At 34.4% G+C, this 15,175-nt stretch overlaps 1 protein-coding gene across 1 annotated transcript; it reads left to right on the top strand.

The window, feature by feature from the left end:
* Positions 1–54: 54 nt before the first annotated feature.
* LOC132731092 (E3 ubiquitin-protein ligase UBR4-like) lies at positions 55–14,669 on the top strand (the record flags this gene model as incomplete). The annotated part of the gene is made up of 13 exons (XM_060717205.1): positions 55–141; positions 1,150–1,289; positions 1,741–1,852; positions 2,608–2,790; positions 3,320–3,404; positions 9,529–9,650; positions 10,169–10,307; positions 10,871–11,174; positions 11,639–11,780; positions 12,409–12,490; positions 13,128–13,301; positions 13,991–14,112; positions 14,496–14,669. Coding segments are annotated over 13 exons (1,866 nt in total), but the record flags the coding sequence as incomplete, so codon positions are not given.
* Between the last annotated feature and the right edge of the window lie 506 nt (positions 14,670–15,175).

Raw genomic sequence — 15,175 nt, 5'->3', positions numbered from 1 at the left:
GTGGGGCACCACCAAGGGGGACGGTGGACCAAGGTGGTGTGTCCGGGGGATCAGCCGTCAACAAATCTATTTCAACACCTGCCGCTGAAATACTGCGGCGAAAGCAAATCTTCTTTTGATGAACTGAGCAAAATTATTCAGGTGTGGAAATGCAATACATGTACTTGTATCATAGTTTGGGGACCTTTCTGTTGAAAATGTGTCAGAGTTAAATAATATACGTATACATGCACAGTGCGTTAACTGGAGTGCAGGTATTAGTTATCGCACTCCAGAGCATGCCCTTTGATTGGAAAGGGAAAGCGATAGAAATATCATATTCAGAGGCTTGTTCATGATTACTTTTTTCTGGGGTTTCATATTGTGACAACAGGGAACGTGTTTTTATGTTTGACTCTGATACAAAAGAGAAAGAACATCAAAACAAACGGCAATCTGATTAATAATCAGGGCAACCCCCCTCGTACAAATCAGATAGCCTCGTGTTTGGATGCCTTTTCTATTACATATATATCTGCTTGTAGTGTTGATACTGCATCAACTGTTAATCATAAGATAACTTTGATACTTTATCAAATATATCAGCCCCTTGACAAAGGTCATCTAGCTAATAAAATGATAAATGAACTATTTACATGTACTTTCAAATCCAGACCTTTTTTTGTCATGAAGATGAATTAGTTAGACCTGTATATGGTTTTAGATTATGGATTCCTAGAGAAACCCTCACATTTCATGAAACCATCAGGTAACTTTGTAAATGTAAGAGGTATAATGTAAGTGAGAAGTTTTGAATGAGTTAATGAGCAAAGGGTCATCAGTAAACATAATCTACCTATTTAACTGAAGTAAGTTGCCATTAAGTGATAGTGACATACATGTACTTTGAATTTAACAGGTTATACATGTATGAAATGAAAACATACTTTTTTTGTGGCTTTGTAAAAGGCTTATTTCTTTATCCATCTATTAAAGTTATATCCAAAGGTGTTTTTTTTTCAAAAATTTAACAGCAAAACAAATGGGTGGTGATGTAAAGGCTTATTTCTTAAGTCATCTTTTTAAAAAAAATTCAAAGATTAATTTTTTTAAACGGCAGAACTGTTTTTTGATTGACCTTAAGAAAACTTGATGACTTTTATATTACAGAAAGTGCTTGCGTGTAGGAGAGAACTGGTGGACTATGATCGCCAACAGAGACAGGCTGTATCTACCAGTAGTTCACCTGTCACTAGTCCAAGAGATGCTCCAGTACTCAAACAACCGGTCAAGAAACCGGAAAAGATCAGGTTTGTGATAAATGATTGTTTCCTTCGGCCCTTTTTAATGTTTACTTATTTAGATAAACTTGCTCCTTACATCCATTGGTTGCTTTCATTACTTTTAATGGTTGAAGTCCTGTTGCTGAAATTCTAGTGTAGAAGTAACTGTTAAAGGAGGGTAACTAAGGCCCAAAAAGCTTAAAAAACATAAAATTTGAAATTCTTGCATAATTCAACTGGGGAATTAAAAAATGCAAAACATGCAAAAGATAATTCTGAAATGTAATCAGAGTTAAAATGAAAATCAAACTTTTCAGAACTTTCGTGGTTCTTCTCTTGTGTCTGAAGACACCTGAGGTCTTCAACCATCAGTTTTCTTGGCCATTTGCAAACTTGATGACCATTTCAGTGTTTGTATGACTTAAAACTCAACAGAAAATAAAGAAAATGAAGATATACATTTAATTCTTTTTTACAGTGGCAAGCCAAGCAATTGTTTCGGATGTGCCAGTGCAGCTGTGGAGCACTGTATTACACTTCTACGAGCCCTTGTTACCAACACCAACTTGAGGCATATACTCTGTAGTCAGGTACACTCTCTTGCTGTTACTATAAATAGTATAAAAATGGATGTGCAAAATGTAGAAACATGATGTTTTAACTTTGAGATATTTAAATTTATTATATACATGTATACACTTTGATATAAATAAATGCAGGTATCAGGTATCACATGCACACATTTTACCCAACAGCTAGTTTACAGATTGTGGTTGGTTCTACTCAAATACTTACCGGTGCTTTAAATAATGCACACAGGGGCACCTGATGTCTTCTTTCTCCAGTAAAGCTGAAAAGTCACAATATGACCTCTTCTGTGTTGGTGCCTCCTAAACCACCACCCCCCCCCCCCCCCCCCCCTCCCCCTCCCCCCCCCCCCCAAAAAAAAAAAACTGTCCCAAAAAGAAGTAAAATCTATATTTGTGTATGAATGTGGTTAAGAAGGACTTAATACTATTTTGTCATAGTTGATTATATAGCTTAAATAGCTCTACTGAAGTCGAAAAGCAAATAAACCTAAAATTTGAAAGGCTTCCATTTATCAACTGGGAACAAACAAATGAAAAAGCTTTGCCACCAGTACACCAGGCCAGTCTGAATATATAAGCAGACTGGCCAGGCTCTATACTGTTGGTAGTTCAGTTTTTATTACTTTGATATTAAAACCCCTTTGAAAGGACAGTTTTGGAAACGGAAGATTGACTCCCAAAAACGTCCTTAAGAAATGAACTGTTTATATTATAGAAAATGTTCATTTATTCATGGAGACAATTCCTAATTACAGGGTATGATACAAGAGTTAATAGACTTTAACCTTCGCCGAGGCACGTTACATGTGAGGTCAGAGGTCAGATCCCTGCTGTGCCTTCTCACCAAGGACAACCGGCGCGGTACTGAGGAGATGAACAATATTATAATGACCCGTATATCAGCGGCAGTGAAAGGACATCTGTCGAACCCAGATCTTGTAAGTAAAAAAAATTATTTTATTTCCTGTAATGAAACCTTTCTATTAGTAAGTAGTAACTTTTCTTTTGACAAATCTGGTTATATGAGACTTGCTTGTGAGGGATCACCACTTTTTCCATATTTTTATAACTTTGATGAGGAGAATAGATTTTTTGATAATTTAGATTTAGCTGATACATACCAAAGGTATATGTCTATGATATGCAAGAATTTTTTTTTCAAGAAAAACAAATTTTGATGATTTTGGGACATTTTGTTTTTTCTTCACCATACAAAACCAACATGTATACTTTGTGATAAAAGAAATTGGACCAAATTGAATCAGAAATACTTTTTGCTTATATCAACAAATATATATTTGTCTTGCTGTGTACTTTAAGTGGAAAATGATATACCTATATGGTAGGTATTTTGCAGGTTAATTGCTTTTGTAAAAAAAAATAAGAAAAGAAAATCTGTTAATCAAAAGATCTGTATGTGTTTGTAATATGTTATGTTGTAGTTAAACAACGTTTTGAATATTTCAGGGATCATCAGTGAGACATGAGATACTTCTACTGGCAAACTCCCTGAAACAAGAAGACACCTGCTGGGAGTTTAGGGTCAGATGTGGTAAGTTGTTATACCCCCACCACAAAATGTGGGGGGGGGGGCTATAATGGATTCGCTTTGTCGCGTCGGTCGGTCGGTCCGTCCGTCTCCATTTTCGTGTCCGCTCTATAACTCCTATACCACTTGAAGGATTTTCTTCAAACTTGGCTCCAATGTTCACCTCAGCAAGGGGATGTGCAGAACCCATGTTGCCCATGTGTCAGCTCAAGGTCAAGGTCACAATTGAAGGTCAAATATTGTTACGGTACGGTCCAGCTATATGGTACCAGGCCCCTTTAATCCTCTTAAAAATGTGGTAACGTGCTCAAGACTTGGTGACCAATGATCGTACTGGACTGTAGAGAACGATATTGTATTTACGAACAATGAAACGATCACAAATATAACAATGTTCTATATAAAATAGAAATTGTTAGGGTTAGAGGGACTGATGATACTTGTTTCAGATGACTGTCAAAGTCTATATAGATCTATTTGCTGAAATATGCTATTACGACATCTGTCAATAGTGGGCTACTCTGTATGACTCTGTATGGCTAGGACACTGTACTCCACAGTACTTGATAACACTTCCTTACTTCTGGAGGTACGCCAGTTCAAGATTAAAATTTAGTCACAAAGAAGAAAGACTGTTCACAGTTTACTAATTTTAATTAGTGTTAAACTGTTAATAAATTAAATTGTCAAATATTCAAATAACAGTATTGTAAATAACATCGACACATGTATATAATTCAGTCTTAAATATCCGATAGCTATGTCTTACATAGACTTCACCTAAATTATTACCGCGACTGCCGTTTAATTTCTATTCAAAAATATGACAACGTAAATATAAAGTTTGGTCGAGTCAGTGACCGTATTAATGTGAAACAAAAATGATAAAGTTCTTATCAATTATTCTTAGACAATAATTGATTAAATGTAAAATAATAATCTAAAGACTACGTTTTATTTTGCCTTAAAAATAAGTAAAATTTGCCGTTCAGAAGAACACGACAATAATGTAGACTAACCGAAAGTTAAATGAAAACTGACTGAAGTTGATCGTTTTCTGGCCTATTTATACCAAATCTGAGAAAACGAACATAAGAAGGTTCGAAAAATGTTCAACTGTACGTTTTGGTCGGTTGACAATGTTCGACGTTCGAAAACTGATCATTTGACGTTCGGAAACGATCAATTTCATACACAAAGAACGCTGTCAACCAACCGAACGTCCGAACATCAACAATTCTTAGCTAAAGTTCTATGAAACTTTACATAAAAATACGATAAATTGATACATATAATATTAATAAAAATGACTAGTACCATGGATTGACTATAAGTTTGTTGTTTTTGATGAAACATAACTTTGAAACTGTTTGTTTACTGAGTTTAGGCAGCAATTGCTATTGACAACGGAAGTCACACAACCCATAATGCATCAGCGAACAACAACAACACCTGTCAAAGTTTATCGAGTAAAATTACGATAAATGCTACTTTCTAGCTAAATGTACGCTGATTATAAGAAAATATGTAAACAATTAATGAAATAAATCATTACTCTTTATAATTCTGACATTATTTATAGTTGTCAGTCTCTCAAATTAACAAATGAAGCGTTTATCGGTACATGTAAAATGTAAACAATGCCGATAATGGCATACGACCTGAGTAAACTAGTGGGATTATATCATTACCCCCCTCTTAGTAAGGCAAAGCTCCTGCTGCCTTCTTACAATAACAAAAATAATGAAGTTTATGCACCTTTAACATATTCATCACAAAAATCGACCATTGACCTTTAAGACTAATAATGTAGGGAAGCTCCCTTTAAAGTAAAAGTACTATCTTAAGCATATGAAACACAGATAATGAAAATTATGCATCTTATGTATAGGCACATTTAAACAGTTTATGCACATTTCACTTTCATTGATTAATAACAGTCTTAAATAGTCATTCAAATGTTATACACAGTGTTCATCAATAATAATAATAATGATTAAGTAATATAAATAGCACCAAGTTCAATGTCAATGTCTATAAAGTCCATGTTCAATGTTTACACTTCTTCACATTTTTATATTTCAATATGTTTCACTTTTAAATGTACAGTCTATATGTGTTCCAGATATTCATAATAATTCGATTCACTAGTTCACTGTTTATGTAGTAGATATTCATGTTATAGTAATTAACACAGTAGTAATTAACACTGTTTACTTAAATGTTTGTCACTATTTCGCGAAATAAAATATCACATATAATGTCATATTGTTTGTTGTTGATTTAATATATATGTGTATGTTTTATGCTCCGCGGCTTAACACTGTCAAAACATATGTGAATAAAACGTTAGTCACACTAAAAAAATAAAGTGGCACAATGTCACATTGTTAGCTTCATGTTAATTGAGTTTAAGTCCCATGTTGGAAGAGTGGCAACAGTTCATTCGTTTACTTTATTCAAAATTATTATGTTCATATTTTCTTTACTACGCTTTTTAATGGCTTATTTTCCTTTCCTTTGTTAGTAGTTCTTTCCATAAGAGCTACATCATATAATACAAACACAATCATATAATAGACAGTATGTCGTGTCCGCTCTGTAGGTCCTACAATAATTGAAAGATTTTCTTCAAACTTGGCTAAAATGTTCACCTCAACAAGGGGATGTGCAGAACTCATGTTACCCATGTGTCATTTTAAGGTCAAGGTCACAATTGAAGGTCAAATATCAAACAATCAAATATTACACAATATGTTGTGTCCGCTCTGTAAGTCCTACACTAATTGAAAGATTTTCTTCAAACTTGGCTCAAATGTTCATTTCAACAATGGGATGTGCAGAACCCATGTTGCCCATGTGTCAGCTCAAGGTCAAGGTCACAATTGAAGGTCAAATATCAAAAAATCAAATATTACACAGTATGTCGTGTCCGCTCTGTAAGTCCTACACTTATTGAAAGATTTTCTTCAAACTTGGCTCAAATGTTCACCTCAACAAGGTTATGTGCAGAACCCATGTCACTCTTTTGCCGGCTTAAGGTCAAGGTCACACTTGAAGGTAAAAAATTGACTTAGAAAATGTTCTTTAATTTTAACATATATCTGCATATTTCTGAATCTAGGAAAGGTATTTGCTTGAAACTTAAAATATAAATGAAGTGTCACAATTAAGATATGCTGGTCAAGTTTCATAACTCTGTATTGCATTTTAACAAAGTTATGCCCCTTTTTAATCTTCAAATTTACATACAATCACATATTAGACAATATGTTGTGTCCGCTCTATAAATCCTATGCTAATGGAAGAATTTTCTTCAAACTTTTCTCAAATGTTCACCTAAACAAGGTTATGTGCAGAATCCATGTCACCTTTGTGCAGGCTAAAGGTCAAGGTCAGACTTGAAGGTCAAAAATTGACTTGGAAAATGTTCTTAGATTAAAACATGTTCTTTAATATTCCGGAAACTAGCATAGGTATTTGCTTGAAACTTGAAAGATATAATTATGAGGTGTCACAATTACGATATGCAGGTCAAGTTTCATAACTCTGTATTGGATTTTGACAAAGTTATGCCCCTTTTTAAGTCTTTAAATTTACATACAATCAATACTAGACAATATGTTGTGTCCGCTCTATAAATTCTATACTAATGGAAGGATTTTCTTCAAACTTTACTCAAATGTTCACTCCGATTGGGCGATGTGCAGAACCCATCTTACCCTTGTGCCAGCTGAAGGTCAAGGCCACACTTGAAGGTCAAAAATTGACTTATAAAAAGTTTAGTATATTGGGAAAATGAAAGGTTATTTGTAACTGTTTCGAACATGATTTGATAATAGATATTTTTACTATTACCTGTACAATTAGTCTTTTTTTCACCAGAGATAATTTCTTTTTATGTATTTGTGTCACTTAAGTTATTCCCTTAACCACCTTTCCAAGTTGTCTTCTGTCAAGGACATTGGTGGGGGTATGAATCGCATTCAGCGATAGTTCTAGTTTAAATTGATGTTGTGAAATGTGGGGACATTTCAGATCTTAAATCCATACACTATAGATGTTTGAGCTAACAAGCTTAAATTTTAAAGATGGAAAAGAAATTTGTTTAAAAGAATTTTAGCTCTTCAAGTTTGTGGAAATTAAAGTGTACAAACATGTACATGCCTATCTCATTGCATACTTATATTTGTTTTCCATAGTCTTGGTTACTTATCCACTTGGGTAAACACCTTTATTATTAATTCCATTTACACATGACTGAACTTAAAGACATTTTCTACAGTTTTATGAAAAAATAATCCGTTTCATAGAATTTTCTAAATTTTTTGTATGATGAGTAAAATTTAATGACGAATTTAAAAATTAAAAGAAAAATATATGTTGACGTGTTGGATTTCTTGTAAAATGGCAGTTTCCATGGTAACCGTATATCTAAAAACTGTCAAAATAGCCTTACTGTGTTATAACGAATAGAAAATGTATAAGATAGCTTAAAACACACAACGAGCATTGTTTTATGCAATGATAATCTTATCTAATGATTCTGTATGAAACAAATGATAATCTGAACATATTTCTTTAAAAAATGAGTTCTCCGTGTTCCTCAACCAAACAAAAAATGAGAAAAAAAAAACATGAATTCTGAGAATAATTAGAGATATTGAAAAAAGTGTTTCATAGGATTTTCTAATTTTTTTGTATGTTGTGTAAAATTCAATGACAAATTCAAAAAGAAAAAGAAAAATATATGTTGGCATGTTGGATTTTTTGAAAAATGGCAGTTTCCATGGTAACCGTATATCTCAAAATTGCCAAAATAGCCAAACTGTGTTATAATAATGTATAAAATAGCTTATTACACTCACAATAAACATAATTTTATACAAAGCTTGCTTTATCTTAGGGTTCTGTATAAAACAAACGATAATTGGAACATATTTCTTTAAAAAATAAGTTTTCATGCTTTTTAACGAAACAAAAAATGAGAAAAATAAACATGAATTCTGTAAAAAATTAAAGCTATCAAGAAATGTCTTTCATAGAATTTTCTACATTATAGATATATCAAGTAACATTTGATGGTGGATTCAAAAATAGAAATAAAATATATATGTTGACGTGTTAGTTTTTTGTATACGGGCAGTTTCCATGGTTACCGAATATGCCAACTGTCAAAACTACCACGCTTTCTTAAGAAATATCAGTGTTATACTAAATGTATTGTCAAATATACAACAAAAACATGTTGTAATAAAAATTTCTTTTTCTTTTGATGTTATATTTAGTAAATGATACTGAATATCTTTTTAAAACATATCTAGGGCCATATTATTTTTTTCACTCGACTAACATACCCGAACAGTAAGCAAATATTCAGAAATTTACAAAGAAAATAATGAAATTCGGAACATTTCTTAGATATTAATTTTGTTTTTTTATTCAACACTTTTAAAATATATCATTTTAAACTTCTTTGCCCAGTTGTCTGCCAGTAATCAAGTCGCGACGCACGTTCGTCACTATACCACAAGTGGGTGGGGTAACGCGCGCAGAATTATCATCAATGCGGTCGTACTTATGCTTGGAGAAATCCTTTATGTGATGTTGTCTAAACGACCTCTTATTCTTTTGAACCAATCTCCTTTTGAACATTTAGAAATATCTATCCTGTATTATTTACTCTTTATTTTCTTATAGCCGAAATTTAAACACTTATCTGAATACTATTCAACTTGACCCTCATTTGAAGAGTAATTATCCGTGATTATCTTTCTTGGAAGTGCATAACGATGCGCACAGAAAACTACCGAAAACGTCTTTAAATGTACAGTTAACAAATACCTGTGTATGACAGCCAATTTGACAGTCACAAAGCTGTCTGTCTTACAAAGGTTTCACTGTACTCTCTGAATTGATTATGTAATTTGGTAAATTTGGCAAAGTCATAATACTGCCAATCTTATTTAAGGATACTCTGTACTAGACAATCAAGAAATGTGCTAAGTTCACAAAAGCCAAAAGCTGCCAGTCTTATGCAAGGTTTGACTGTACTCTCGATGTGATTATGAACATAAATGACTAATATATTTAATAAAATTTACACGATTGTTTCACTGTGTTTCAGTAATGCGACTATTCCTGATGGGAATGCAGCTGGAGCAGCCAGTCATCATGGAGAGTGTTACATTACCGTGTCTGAGGATATTACAACATTTGATACGACCTGACAAGTCACAGATAAACAAGGTAAGTGGAGTATTATAGTCCTAGTGTGCTCCCTTTCTTTTTCTTTGTATAGTGCTTTTTACATATACATGTACTTTTTAATCTGGTCAGAGTGCGTCTGAAATATTTTGAACTAGATATAACGCTATGCTAGCTCCTTAACTAGTTTTTGGTTTCGAATCGTGGTTTGTGAACTTGAGTCTTGATAATATTAAGTGGCTATTGTTCTAGGTTACCTAAAAAATGTTGCTACGCTGTTGCCTTCTGTGTGTAATTGCACTCTTTGTAATAAAAGAGTTAACACTTAGAACGAAAAGAGATAAGCAACTGCCACCTTTATAGAGCCAGACCAGCTTGCACATCCGTACATTCTGACCAGGCTCTCTACTGTTGGTAGCTTTATTTTTAAGATATTTCAGATAACAAAATCCCTTAAACATTGAATGGACTGTTCCAAATTCAAAGCAGGGCAAATCCATTACACATATTCAGCAGTTAAGGGTAATAGGTATTTTAAATAATTTTGATGTCTATTTCAGGAGGGTGTACAGGAGGAGCCACCTGTCAGTTCAGTGATGGCCCTGCCCCCTGATTTGCATGTGAATGGAGCTGAATGGCTGAGCGGTAATCAGAAATTCTCGTACCAGAACTGGAGAAGATATCTGCCTGTACAACAAGGTAAATTAAATCCTAACTGGAGCTCAATGGTTTCAAGGCATTTGAGGGAAAATGGAAAGCTGAGATGAGAGATTGAGATTGGCCTTCTTGTCAGTTATTTTTCAGAATTGAATTTCTTGGGACCAAGATTTTCTTTTCTTTTTAACAATTTGGAAAAAACCATTTAAGTTCTATTTTAATATGCATGTTTATAGACCTACCATACATGTATATAGATTTGGAGTATTTCATGACAGGCTTTTATCTCATCAATTTTAAGATTATTTCGTGAAATCAAAATTAAAGTAAATAAATTTTTAAAAAAAGTTTATCTTTCATTCAAGGGAAAGGAATGTGATGATAGAAAATAATTTGAAGTGTCTGCCTCAATTAAGAAATGCATAATATTAGTCCTATTAAGGCTAAAACCATATATTTATTAAATGACACTGTCACACCATTACTGAGTTGGTCCAGAAGGCAGGAGGGAAAATGATTTTAATAGGCTTATAGCTTTCCTCTTGTTTCTTCTGAGATGAATAAACTTTGAATAAGTTTTTTATAAATTTGCTTTCTTTATTCAGTCACGCAGCAGACGACACCAACTGTAGAAAAGAAAGAGGAATTAACAGAGAAAGTAGATGAAAAAGTTACTGTCGAGAAGTCCGAGGTTCGTGCTCATTACCTTGAAGAGAAATATGCCACTAGGTGGCGCCACAAGATGTGGAAGGTTCCTGGCATGCCGCTGAAGTTGACACAGACAACATGGCTCCAGCAGGCTATGTTCTCGCCGTCGTCACAGTCGGCAAGGCAGACGGCCACAAGGGTCATTGAGTACATAGCTCAAGTTCCATCAAGAAAGAAGGAAATAGTTGACATGCTTACTGGGTAAATTACCACCCCTGTCTTTTATCAAGTTTTAAGAACAACTGTAAACTTTTCAGGTTTCTTACACTTTGTTCAGAACCAGATCGACTGGAATGTCTGTAAATAAATTCAAGACTTAAATAGTGTGGATCGCTCAGTTTTACCTGAAGTTGAATTAGTAGCTCCAGGTTTTTAAATTCAAATTGGACTTTTCCAAATTTGAAAACCATCCAAGTCATGTATATAAGTCCAGCAGGAGAGGGATAAATTTGTTAATAAGAATTAACAGGGAAAGGCTTTGATACTTAATGATAATAGTAAAATTAATATCATTATGAATGTCTGAAGTAAGCTATGAAGGTTTAGCATCTATTGTTTGGAAAGAAACAAAGTTAGCCAAATTTTATCAAAATTACTATACATAGAGTGTCAAAATTTACTCATTTATTTCTTCATGCTGTTTAACCTTATAAACTTTTTTGCAGATGTTTAGATCAGGTTGGCAAGGCAGGGGAGTGTGCGCAGGAATTCCTGGCTCTTTATGGTAGAGTAATACAGCCTACCCATTGGAAACATTATCTTGCCATCAAAGGGGTGTTACTGAAATTGGGAGATCTTATTACCAAGGTAAGTAGTGTATTCATAGTCATATATGATCATATTGAATTTATTCAAGACACCAAATACTGGTTATTTCAAGGGTAGAGGTGGTTCTACACATATGCTCGGGGCGTCTGTGGCCGAGTGGTTAAGGTCTTGACTTCAAACCACTTGCCCCTCATCGCTGTGGGTTCAAATCCCAACAGGGACTTTGGATTCTTTCACCTGAGGAAGCTATACAGCTAGCTTACGGAACATCGGTGGTTCTACTCAGGTGCCCGTTCGTGCCTGAAATAATGCATGGAAGGGCACCTGAGGTCTTCCTCCACCAGTAAAGCTGGAACGTCGCGATATGACCTATACTGTGTCGATGTGACGTAAAACCCAAAACAAACAAACAAACACATATGCTCCTTTGTACCTTAAATAATGTTCAAAAAGACATACAAGATCTTCTCCAACAGAGAAACTGGGAAGTTGCCTAATGACCTTACAGTGACGGTGTGACTTGATATCTAGCAAAACAAAACAAAAGACTTGAAAATTGATTAATATACATACAAGTTATAAGGATTTGTTTTACAGTCAAGCATAAAATTAATTGGTTTACACTAAAATTAATGATATTAACTGAGATGACATTGTTTATTTGTAGGAGGTAGAAAAACTTCAATACCTAGAGGAGACAACATTAAGTTCTGATCTTGCCCAAGGTTTTGCTCTAAAATCACTTACAGGTATGTCATCAATGATTTAAACTTACAATTTAAAAAGCTGAATTTGTTTACATCCTCAATTAACTTTTTGAGCTGCTATACCAGTAGTTATAATAATTGCAAAGTATTCATCTGGCACATTACTAAGTATTAGAGGAATCTTCAATACAAGATAGATGGGGCATCCATGGCCTAGGTGTTAAGGTCTTTGACTTCAAACCACTTGCCTCTCATTGCTGTAGGTTTGAGCCAGGTCAGCTTCTTCGATTTCTATCATGTGAGAAAGCTATCCAGCTAGCTTACAGACTGTCATTGGTTCTACTCAGGTGCCAGTTTATACCTGAAATAATGCAAAAAGGGGCATCTGAGTTTTTCTATCATCAGTAAAGATGGAAAGTTGCCATATTACCTATACTGTGTTGGTGTGATGTAAAATCCAACCAAGTTAAAAAAAAACAAACAAAGATAGAAGATAGATGTTTATTTTTCATTTCATGTACACGGCGAAATCAGTGTTACCAATATTCTGGCTTTCTGCAAGATCATTATTTTGAACTGTATAAATTTGTCCTTTTGACATTGGTACCTGCAAGCACAAAGGATATTTAGGGAGGAAAAGGTACATTACTCTTACTTTACTATTTCTTTATCTTTGCAGAGTTACTGTCTCTGTTTGTTCAACAGAAGGAGATAAAGCAACATTACAAGAACAGACTGGTTGGTTATGTACTGAATGGTTACCTCTCACTGAAGAAACTTCTAGTACAGAGAACCAAACTGATAGACGAGACACAAGATAAACTTCTAGAGCTGCTAGAGGATCTCACTACAGGTAAAATAATTGTGTATATCAGTAAGACAGTGACGGCATGACTGAGTGGTTAACGCATCAGACTAGTAATCTTAAGGATTGCTGACCTGTGTGGGTTCAAACCCCATCTTCTGCAAGCTGTCTTGTTTCCACAAGCAAGAACCTTAACACTCATTGTTTAGTACTGGTTGGTCTCAGGAACAGATTTGAGAGTGTTTCAGTAAGCTCATAGCTTCCAACATAATCTAACTAAGATAAATTTGTATCACTTAATAACTAAGCCAGGAATGTGAATAATTCATTTCTTGCAATTTGATTTACTGTAAAATATATTGGTCCATTTACTTACTGTTTTGAAAAATGTTACACTAGGAATGTAATCACACTAATCACAAGCCATGAAAGTTGCTTGAATGGCATTCTAAGGTGGCTGTTTAATAAGATGCACAAAGGTGGCTGCTTCCTACTACATACTGCAGCTCTTAGATGAATAAATAAAGCCACCTTTTAACATATAGTCTCACTTAAATTGTTTAAAAGATGGTTTTTTATGACAAGTAACAAGTATACAAAACCAAGTAAATAATTTTGTACCAAACCAGTAGAGTGTAAGTTTCAGCAAGGATCAAAAATTGATAAATTGTTTTTCAGTGAGTTTATGTGAAGTTCGATATTATGTTTATACATGTATATTTGTGTATATTTTCTAGGTACGGAGTCAGAAACAAAAGAGTTCATGCAAGTGTGTGTACAGACAATACAGAAATATCCACTAGATGATAAAGTATCCCCTGTCTTCATATTTGAGAGACTGTGTAGCATAATATTTCCAGTAAGTACTTATTTTAATGATGATAAAGTGAAATGTTGGAGCCAGTCTCAATTTACATTTAAAAAATGGTTTGCTATTGTTCTAATTCAAATTTGATGATGGGCAATTGGAGATTTTTTTTTATTTGACCCTTAAATCTTGGAGATAAAAGGTAACTAGCCTTTGCCACCAAAGAACAAAATTCTTAAAGGGCTCAACCATCTTTCAGTCCGGACATCATTTTTAGGGAAAATTTCAGAATATGCATTGACTGAAATAATGTACAGTGCAGACCTTATTCAGACGGCACAGATGCGTCAGCTGATTTTGGTCTGCACTGGTTGCATGGGTAGAACATGTTCCTGCCAGAAGGCTTAGTGCTAAACAATCTATTTGTATTACAGGAAGAGAACGATGTAGGTGATTTCTATATGATCTTGGAGAAAGACCCGCAACAAGAAGACTTCCTGCAGGGGAGAATGCTGGGTAATCCTTACAGTTCTAGTGAGGCGGGGCTCGGCCCACTGATGAGGGATGTGAAAAATAAGATATGTCAAGGTTTGTTCACCGTACATTGATATACTGTGTCATCTGTAATACATTTGAGCCGTGTCATGTCATAACCAACATAGTGCGTTTGTGACCAGAATGGATCCAGACCAGCCTGCGCATCCGCGCAGTCTGATCAGGATCCATGCTGTTCGCTTACAAACCCTATAGCTAGTAGAGAAACTGATATCGAACAGCATGGATTCTGATCAGACTGTGCGGATGCGCAGGCTGGTCTGGATCCATGCTGGTCGCAAACGCATTATGTTGGTTTTGTCATGACACGGCTCATTTCATTTATATGTCCACTTGGATTTTAAAAACAAATTCTGGATCTGTTGCAGGTTAACATAATTGTCAGTTTTATAATTAATTGAAATGATTTAGTGAAACAACATAACTTTATGGTGATAATTAAGTGAAACAACTTCACTTTATGGTGATAATTAAGTGAATCAACTTCACTTTCTGGTGATAATCAACTGAAATTACATAACTTTCGGGTGAAACAACAACAAGTAAATGAGGATAATTT

This window comes from Ruditapes philippinarum, unplaced genomic scaffold (assembly GCF_026571515.1).
Source record: "Ruditapes philippinarum isolate M1 unplaced genomic scaffold, ASM2657151v2 ctg1060_1_1_1_1, whole genome shotgun sequence".
Classification (NCBI taxonomy): Eukaryota; Metazoa; Mollusca; class Bivalvia; order Venerida; family Veneridae; genus Ruditapes; species Ruditapes philippinarum.
Note: the sequence above shows the minus strand (reverse complement) of the source record. Positions and strands in the feature narration are given on the sequence as shown.